The sequence below is a fragment of the Xenopus laevis genome, chromosome 1S (assembly GCF_017654675.1).
Source record: "Xenopus laevis strain J_2021 chromosome 1S, Xenopus_laevis_v10.1, whole genome shotgun sequence".
In the NCBI taxonomy this organism is placed as follows: Eukaryota; Metazoa; Chordata; class Amphibia; order Anura; family Pipidae; genus Xenopus; species Xenopus laevis.
Window position 1 is genome coordinate 46271604 of NC_054372.1, and position 10629 is coordinate 46282232.

The window sequence follows — 10629 nt, forward strand, 5'->3', positions numbered from 1 at the left end:
AATGCTTTAGCTGGCTGCCAACTTTTATACTGTGGCCCCAATTACAGCAGGAACTCCCACTTCAATGATGCACTGAAAAATTTGAGAATATAGATTGAAACTAAATGATAAAAAATGTTTATTTCTTTTTATCATTTTCTGTTATTGATTAAAAAAAAAAGCATAAAAGTATATAAACTGCTTCAAGACTGCCTTGTAATGCTTTCACTATTCAAAAGATGTTCTACTTTTCTAATGCTCACTTTGACACCAACATTAGCATAGACTTGGGGCTTCTATTTACTTAAAAACCAGACACAATTTTGATAAGGATTTCGCATAGCAAATTAGCTGTACATTTTAGATGTTTCATGTGGGAATTTTTCAAAAGAGTGACAAGATACCATTGACCTACATACAGACTAATGTTTTCTGACAATTTGCATGTGACAAAACTACACAACTTCCCTCTAGTGTGACCTATGGCTCATTCACATAAATTCCAAACAAGTATTTCCTATCCTATATACAGCCATACAGTCATCTGCCTGTCTATGGGGGCTTCTGATGGGCCTGACTGACCGATATCTGGGTGAAAATCACACAGAAGTCAATTGGGTAGGTTTTAAAAATCCAGTTGGAGCAAGGACTGCATAGGCTTGTGGTTCTTGCCCAAAGACCTGCATAATGTCAATGCCATTCGACCACCTGGTCAATTTTGCCCACCTCAAAGTGCACGGATCTTTACATGTATGGCCATTGGCCAATTTAAGGAGAAGAAAACCTTGTAGAAAAAATCCCCATACCCCCCACCCCATGTAGACCCCCTCCCTCCTCCACCCAGGTTAATCCCCCCCACCCCCCGGGAAATGCCCCATACTTTATACTTACCCCTCGTCGCAGATTCTGGCAGTGGACTTCACAGCATCCATCTTCACAGGTCTTCAGTAAGCTGACTGGGAGATCGGCAATCTCCATCAATTTCGGTGCATGCACAGTTGACGCAAACCGGCAAATTGCTCCAACTGCGCATGCGCCGACATACCGATCTCCCAGTCAATTTACAGAGGACCAGGAAGATGGATGCAGTTAAGTCCGCTGCCAGAATCTGCGACGAGGGGTAAGTATAAAGTGTGGAGCATTTCCCCGGGAGGGCAGTTAGCCTGGGGGGAGGAGGGAATCTACGTGGGGTGGGAGGTACAGGGTTTTTTTTTTTTTACAGAGTTTCCTTCTCCTTTAACCGTGCAGCTAATAAATATTGCTAGTGCCCATGCCAGAATCAATCACAAGACCAAGCACTGCAAGACAGAAGCACTAACCCCTGAACCACCATCCCAACCATCTCACTTAGCATATTCTCAGCATCAACCACCTGCACTTCTTTTTGCCCACCCTCCACACTCATCCTCTGTATTATGTAACCTGTTTTCTTTCTCTCACCACTGCGGTTTGTTTTTATCCATAGTTGTTTCTATCCAGTTAGAATAATTTTGGTTAGAATTATTTCTGTTGTAGCTACTGTATATATTTTTGGTTTAAACAAACAATTCTGGTGTTAATAGTATAATAGTAGGGGACCGGTTATCTGGGAACCCGTTACCCAGAAAGCTCCAGAAAAGTTGTCTCCCATAGACTCTATTATATCCAAACAATCCCAATTTTTTTAAAAAAAATCTATGTATAATAGAACAGCAACTTGTACTTGATCATAACAAAGATATAATTATTCTTTATTGGAGGCTAAACCAGCCTATTTGATTTATTTAATGTTTAAATAATTTTCTAGTAGGCTTAAGGTATGGAGATCCAAATTACAGAAGATCCGTTATCCGGAAAGCCCCAGATCCTGAACATTCCGGATAATGGATCTATACCTTTATACCAAATTCATTTTTTCCTTTAAAATACAGGAAAACCCAATATGGTGTGTATGTGGTCACAAAACATCATCAACGATCATTTGCAATGCAACTCTACATGATATGCTAGTAAACCATAAATCAAACTTTAAAGGATAATCTGGGAGGTTCACCTAAAAGTGTAGGGGTCATTTGGTACAATGAAATTATAGGAATGCTTCACATAAGGTAAAAAAAAATCTCGATTGCATCCAAAAATCACACTACACTGCAAGTGACCCCTTGTAAATTATATATGCAAAAGGTGTTAATTGACCTTTTCCAATCTACCTACAGTTCTCAATGAGGCCAATCACGTTCTATTACATAAAAACCCAAATTATGATTTAATAACACTAGGATAAAAGGAGACTTAAAAATCTAAAGCACCAATAATCCACAGAAGCCAAAATATGTTCTTACATTAGTCACACTGAAACACTATTCCTTGTTTGGGCACATCCGAAAGACAGACAAACACATTACTAATGCTGAGCAAGGAAGGTACCTTAGTGACTGGAAGACTGAAAGTGTTTTGTCTGTTTCTTTCAACAAGGGGGGGGGGGGGAGTACAAATATATAGAAATGCATATATATATTATTGTTGGAAGTCTACATCAAGTAAAATTATGGCCTTAAATAATTGTTTATGAATATCTTAAAAAAATCGAGATATTAAAGGAACAGTTCAGTGTGATAATAAAAACCATGTAAATAGAGAGACTGTGTAAAATAAAAAATGTTTCTAATACAGTTAATAATAAGACAGTACCATGTACTTGATCCAAACTAAAATATATTTACTCCTTATTGGAGGCAAAACCAGCTCAACAGGTTTACTTAAAGGAGAAGAAAAGGCTTCGTGCACTTGGTGCTGCCAAATGTTAGGCACCCCCAAGTGATTGTATTGACTTACCTGAAACCCCGGGCCGGTGCTCCTATCAGCAGAAAACAGCACCTGCCCGGGGTTATTCCAGAGAGCACCATGAAGCGATCCTCTTCCGGCTTCTTCTTTCTTCAAATTTCCCGGGGCAGATGCATGCACAGTTGAACGAAATGGCCAACTTTTTAGTTAAAGTTCGGCTTTTTGTTCTACTGCGCATGCGCAGCCGCACAAAGAAAGAGAAAGACAAAAGAGGATCACTCCGTGGTGCTCACTTGTATAACCCCGGGCCGGTGCAGTTTTCTGCCGATAGGAGCACCAGCCTGGGGGTGCCTAACATTTGGCACCCCCAAGTGCACAAAGCCTTTCCTTCTCCTTTAATGTTTAAAAGATTTTCTAGTAGACTAAAGGTGTGAAGGTCCAAATTACGGAAAGATCCATTATCTGGAAAACCCCAGGTTCCAAGCATTCTGTATAACAGGTCCCATACTTGTAACACATAAAGCATGGCCCTAAAACTTCCAGAAATGTGTTCACATGTTCATATTTACAAATTTGTAAAAATTTACATGGTAATTAGGGGGCGTGGCCACAAAATGAATGTAGCGCGGCTGATGTTTTTGTCCCTCTTTACATTATTCTAATTTCTGGGATGTACGATACAGTATGAAGGGTTATACATTGTATGGCCTCCTTTCGTTTATTCTTTTCATTCAGGCCAATGACTTGAATGATTGGAACTGCAGGAACTGAAAAGGAATTACTGATCATTTTCCCTTCCTTAAGTACCATGTACCATACTCACATATGATGGATGACCAGATTAAGTTTTTGTGCCCTGGCTGAAATACAAAATAGGACCCCGGCATTTGTTAGTATTCCATCTAACTACAAACAGCAAGCAACTATGAGATGTTTTGCGCAAACAGTCCTCTATTGAAGTAGAGCATGTAGCCACTGATTAGCACAAATATCTTCCAGAGAATGAACATACTTGGGTCTAGTTGATTCATGTCTCAAGCCTGAATTCCCTAAAAAAGATGCTATAAACCTTCATAAGGTCTTCAAAGCAGACCTGAACTCAGAAAAACAGAAAAGCATTTGCAAAACATTAGCAAATCCTGTCTAATAGTTTTCATTCAAGCGTTGACAACTATCCTATTAAGTGAGCTTATCTCTTTGTGTGTCTTGGAAAAAGCATAGATAAGAAAGCTAGCACTACAAGGTTACCTGCCATTAATGCTTCACACGGTAGATTCTCAGCCTGCAATTTTCTGTCATCCGTGCTCTCCTGTGCCTGCACCCAGAGTAATTTTGTTCACCAGCATGCAGACATAGAGCAGATTTAAGCACAACTCATAAGCATAATCATGTGCTCCATGTGCTCTAGGTACACACACAATTGTGAGCTGAGGGGATGTTTCTTGGCCTGAGCTCATAATCAGCCAAAGAACAGGGCAATGCGACACTTAGCTCAACTCTCATGCATTATATTTATGTATATTTATATAAGTCGCGAAAAGGGAGCCGAAGTCACGAAAAAGGGAGCCAAAGCCTCCGAAAACTAAGAAGCTGCTGTCGACGAATAGGAAGAAGACTGCCTTCCAAATTTTAAAGATGTTTCCACTGAACACAAGTGGTCATTTTTTTTTTCAGTCCCTGGCCACCATTTTTTTTTTTTACTTTTATAGGGGAAGCCTCCTGACCACCAATTTTTTTTTTTCCTTTTATTTTTTTTTACTGGGGGGGGGGGGGACTGCCCGCCAATGTGACAAATCTCCCCAAGGCCACTACCCTTATATGTGGGTTGCTTTGATTTTTTTTCCAAGGCTGCTTTTTACTCCCAGTCCAGCCCTGGTGCAAATGGACTGTGCACAACTAGGATGGCCACATTGCATTGATTTTCTTGATTGTTCCTCAAGCGCAATGCACAAATCACAAAGGAACTCTGGAGTAGTGGTGCTTATATCTGGTTAGCTCATGTCCTCAGATATGCTGAATTGGCATGCATAATGACTGTGGCTTTAAAGGGGTTGTTCACACTAAATTCATTTTAGTGTGTTATAGAATGGTCTATTCTAAAAAGATTTTTTCAATCCATCTTCATTTTTTAAAACTATGCGCCTCCTTTTTAGAATTTTTCCACCTTTCAAGTATGGATCACTGATAGAGCCGCCAACAGGGGGGCACAGAGGGTAATATTGTACCGGGCCTGGGGCTAAAGGGGGTGCAGCAGCAAGGGGCTATTTCGAAAACTGCAGTACAGACAGGCCCCCCACCCTTGCTGCACCTGCCAAAGTACTAAACCTTCGAAGTCCCGATGTCCTGAAGCCGTGAAAAGACCCAAAGCCACCAAAGGAGCCGATGTTGAAGTCCTGAAGCCATGAGTTCTACAGATGTATTCATTTAATACTCTATAGGCCCCTTCTACCAATGTTTTTTTTAAAAAAAAAAATATTTACTGGGGCCCCAATGTTTCTTATTAACTTGTAAGGGCGCTCTGGCACCAATGTATATTTAAAAAATGTATGGGGGGCCCTAGCACCAACTTTATTTTAACCATCAATGGCTTTTTATAACGTGTGTGTGTGTGGGGGGGGGGGGGTTACCATTTTTAACTACCCCTTTTCATGTCAATGGCAAGCAACATGGGCAGCAACAGGTGTTTATCCTGCACTTAGCGCAGCCCTGAAAGGCACGCGGTAGCTCCTGTCACTATTTACTTTTTTATTTTTAATGTCACGCCATCAGAAAACAGAGAGGTGACATTATCCTTTCTACGTTTATTCTTAAGAATTCAAACTGGTTTGCTGATAAACATCTGGTCATGTTGCATAACTGTCTCCCTCTAAACTGTTCCCTTTTAATGACTATAATATAAAGAGCAGAATACTTGCAACTCTACTGAATCACTTAACATTGGAATCTTGCCAGAAATGTAAAAAAAACAAAAAACCTATAACCTATTTAATTCACATATATCCAAGATACTGTAAACACACACATCATAAGAAGCCTGTCATCTTTTGTAGTCTCTGACTAGTTCAGAATTCCAAAAATGTTGTATTTTATCAATGCATTTGCAATGCCCATCCAGTTCTGGTAAGCAGAGTAAAGCTGGCCATAGATGTTGAGATTTTTAAAAGATCCGATCCTCATCGTGAGACCACGATTTTCCCGGAACGATCGTACGAATTGACCATCAACTAAAAAGACCAATTTGCCAGGAAAACAAAGGGGAGCTGCCTGCTTGGCCCTGCAAACATAGATAGATTGCACTGGGACTGACAAAGATTTTTTTAACCTAGCCGATCAATTTCCTGACAGATGTCGGGCGAAAAATCATAAGATGTACGATCGTTCGAATCCCACTAACCGCACGATAATTTCGAAGGATTGGTCGGACTTCGCTAAAATCGGTCGTTCGGGAAGAAGAATCGTCGCGTCTATGGGGAGCTTTAGTGTTCATGTACTGGCACCAATTCAATAAATATTTTTGGGTGTATATTCCGCTAAAGCTGGCCATACATGGGGTGATAAAAGTTGCTGACTCTGCCCATCGCGATTGAGTCAGCATGTTGTTAGGCCGTGTATAGGGCCCACCAACTGCCCTACCCAACTAAGTATGATTGTAGTATGACCAGTAAAGACAGAGGTTCCAAATCTGTATCCTGTAACATTATTATGAAATAAAGAGACTCTGAGCAAATGTTGGATCTCAAAGGTGTCCTGAATCACAATCTCTCAAAACCACTGCTCTAAGGGCAATGGCACACCAGGAGATTAATCACCAACGACAAAACTCTGCTTCTGCAGGCGACGGGCAGTAATGTAAATTGGTAGTGATAAAACCCTTACTTCTCTTCAGTCTCCCAAAACCGCTAGAAGTTTCCGCTTGAGGCTGTTTTGGGAGACTGAAGCAACACATGGGTTTTGCCAACAGCAGATTCACATTATTACTGGTGGGAAAGTTTTTTCAGATCAGTCGCCCACAGAAGTAGAAATTTATCACTGGTGATTAATCTCCTGATGTGCCATTGCCCACATGGGAAGATTTGCCGCCCGCAATTTTTTTTGACGAGGCTGCGGGTGACAAATCTCCTGAAAGTGCCTCTCCATTGCCGGTAATTGAAATCGCTGGCAGTATGTCCAACGTATGGCTAAATCACATGGGAGAATGCTGATTCACTGCACATGCTCTGTGCTGCTGTCACTTACTGAGCTTAGGGACCCACTCACAATATACAGTACACATAGAATAGAAACGTCACAATATAAGGCTGATTAGTCATTAATACTGAGAATTACTACATGGCAGCACAGAAACCAGTGCAACTAGCATCAGAATTTAATGATCAGTCTTGTAGCATCAGCTTATATTACAGACAAACCTCATTTTGCTTGATAATTTGTGACGACCCCTAAGCTCAGCTTCTCAACAGCTGCTCAGAGCCCACTGAGCATGTGAGTGTCGCAGATACTTTCCAAGATGGTGACCCCTGTGAAAAGTTTGAAGTCCTGGATCATTGCTGCTATTGACAAGCTGAAACTTTAGGCTGGTGCAATAAGTTCAGTATATAAAATATGGCATTTTAAGCCACATTCATTTTTCGGGTTTAGTTCTCCTTTAAACGCAGGCCAAGAATCAGTGTCTATTAGACCTTAGATATACAGTATCAGGTCTGTACAATTGGTCACCTGCAGGGGACACGGGGCCTTTCAGTGACTTTATGGTGCCAAACACTTTGTATGACATCATCATTTATTATCTAACTGAATAATGTAGCATGATATTTTGTGAATAATGTATGCCTAAAGGTGGACATACACTATTAGATCCACTTGTTTGACGAGGTCGCCAAACAAGCGGATCTTAACCCAATATGCGGCTGGGGGATAACGGGTGGGGCCAAATGATGGGATTACAATGCTGCAATTGGGCGCCGATGGGTCACAGGACTGCATCAACTAGCTGATGCCGTCCTTGATTGCAGAAAAAAAAAATCAAACTTGACCGATCAATATCTGGCTGATTTTTGGCCTGATATCGATCAGGAGGACCCGTCGGGAGCCCCCACACACAGGGAGATAAACTGCCAAATTGGTCTAAAGCTTTAATCTGCCCGTGTATGGCCTTTATAGTAAAATGTAAGGATATTATAAGTCACAGAGGAGTTTCATAGCCATATAAAGCAAGATTCTGAAGACTAAGTGCTTTTATCTCTATGGTGACTTGAATACTTTAAACATTGTTTTTTTATAACACACAAGTTTGAGTAAGTCACGTGACACCACTGACATCACTAAGCATGGATTACAACGGATGACATCACTGTTTATAAACAGATCATTTAGGAGGATACTCTTGTGCATGGTATAAATATACACGACAGTCTTTGTGTGCGTTTAAATCTGACTAGCGCTTATGTGGCTGGCCGGCTGCAGCTTCCACACATTCTTACACAATGGGATTAGAATGAGGAATTGTGTTCTCCAGTCAGTCTATGGGGGAAGGGGCACCAGCCAAGTCTACTGACAAGGAGAAAACAGACAAAGTGCTCCCAGTGTTAGAGTCCAGGTGTTGGAGTACAACATGCAAGTGTGGGGGCTGCTGTGACTTGTAGCACAACAAGCAGTTGGGGAAACTTTTCCCAGCTAGAGAGAGAGGGAGATGAGACAAGTAGCAATGTTTTTAGCTGTTCAGTCATTAGCAGAGCGATATGTTATTAATTCCCTTGTCATGTTGTTGTTCCTGGGGCAGCAGAAAACTACACAATGTGACAATAAAACAGGCCAAAACTACACACACACACAAGAGACTTACTCTTAGTAGCGGCAATGAGGTTCTTGCCATCCTTGAGCAAGTCTTTAATAAACCTGTTGGTTCTGTCCAGCTCCGCCTCATGGGCTCGGATCCTCTCCCTCAGCCAAGGGCTGTCCAGGTAACAGTCACTGAACTCCAAGGGCTGCAGCCCCATGATTCCAATCCCCCAGGCTCCGATCCGCTCTCCCTGACAAATCCCTTAATAGGCATGCGAAGCACAAGCAAACGGATAGGCAGCCTGGCGGCACAGATCACTTGCAAGAAAAGGAGGAGGAGATGAACTGGGAGAGTCTTCCCACGGGATCCTAAGGGCGAGCATGGGAATCAGAGCGGTGTCTCAGCGGGGGTCCCCGACTCGGCAGTGCAGGCGCGGGAGCGTTCCATCATACTGTGTGTGTGTCTGTCTGTGTGTGTGTGTGTGTGTATCCCTTCAGCAATATCTGCACATGGCATGAGCCACAGCACTGACACACACACATTCCTCAGCACAGACCCCGCCCTCATAATGCCGGCTCTTCAACTTACCATTTTGGGGCTCAGTTCGGTGCTGACAGCCGCGTGTTCCAAGGCACAACAACCAGTCACAGCTCCGCTTTCATCCGAACCAAGTCCACTAAACTCTTAAAGACCAATTGTATTCTATGATTTGTGACACGTGTCCCTTATACGCTACGGACGCCTCTGTCTCTTTAAAAAGAAAAAGTGCCCAAAGTAACAAGAGATCCCCACCCCCTACTCGTGCCACAGGGTTGGCGGGTTTCCAGACAAATTGGGCTACTAATTTAAAGCCCAGATGGGTTTGAAAGTACAAACTAGCCAAGGTACAGATTTGGGCAACTTTTTGGGCCTTTGGCTGGTTTGTATTTAGGGTTGCCACCTTTTCTCGAAAAAAATACCGGCCTTCCTATACATTTATCTTTTTTCCCTATTAATAACATTGGGATCAACCATCATTTTTATCGGCCAGGCCGGTAAATTACCGGCCAGGTGGCAACCCTATTTGTACTTTGGAAACCAGCTGAAGTTTTTTGTTGCCCTAATGTGCCAAGCCTGTGTCTCCCAATGCATGTTGGGTAATGCAGTTTATGTTTAACAATATGCCCACTGGCAAATTTAATGTAAGACTACAATACCCAGCATGCAATGGGACTGACTTGTGTAGAAGTCAAGGGTTACCAGATTTTGGACTCTGTACCCCAGTCTCCCTTTCCGTCTTCGTATTCTCCAGTGACTTTCCTCAATTATAGACAATTTTGGGGCAAAAAATCTCTTGGCCACCAAAATGTCTAGAGGTTGACCGGTTTTACCAATATTTATTGAAATTGTATATGTATTAGGGCCTTATGGGACCCCTATACCTCCTAGGCCACCTCTGTAGTTACTCCCTGGTGATGGACGAATCTGTCACATTTTGCTTCCTGGAAAATTTTGTGAAAAAGGCGTATTTTCACATATTTTAATTTGGGGTTTTTTTAGACTTTTTTTTCCATTGCACATATTGTGCTATTTTTGGGCTACTTTTGAAGTGCCTCTCTGCTAGTTTTGGCCTGGTTTTGTAGCTGATTTTGGCTGGTTTTGAAATTAGACCTGGCAACCCTGCCTGAGTGGGAGACTTCTGGGATGTAGAACTGGAGTTGCAGACAGGACAGCGCTACTAGCAGTTGTAGTTCAGCAATATTAGAACCCTGCACAGACAGACATATACATTTATCCCCAGGACTACAAATCCCAGCATTCCAAGTAGCTATAGAGGGTGTGGGTTGTAGTCCAGTCTGCGAGGACTCTAACGTGACGTGTCGTGTCCATTACAGAATGAGGATTCCTGCCATTCCCTGGCCAGCCTTATTTTGCTTTCCTGCACTTGTCTTCCTCCTCCTTTTCTATATTCAGCACTTCTCTCATGTCTCCTGTCAGTAATCCCTCCTTCTCTCCTCTGTCCTTCTGTCACTCCTCCTACTCAGCACTGCAAGGATTTCATTTAACCTCTGCCTTTGCCAGAAAGGACAAACCCTGTGCTTTGACATTATTATTTTCATTTTTCAGTG

General features: G+C 42.2%; 1 protein-coding gene across 1 annotated transcript in view; it reads right to left on the reverse strand.

The window, feature by feature from the left end:
* The window catches only part of arhgap10.S (Rho GTPase activating protein 10 S homeolog), a 110839-nt gene extending 101862 nt beyond the window's left edge, over positions 1-8977 (reverse strand). The window contains 1 exon segment of the mRNA NM_001093142.1: positions 8585-8977. Coding sequence (NP_001086611.1) covers positions 8585-8738 — 154 coding nt within the window. The 5' untranslated portion in view covers positions 8739-8977.
* Positions 8978-10629: the final 1652 nt, after the last annotated feature.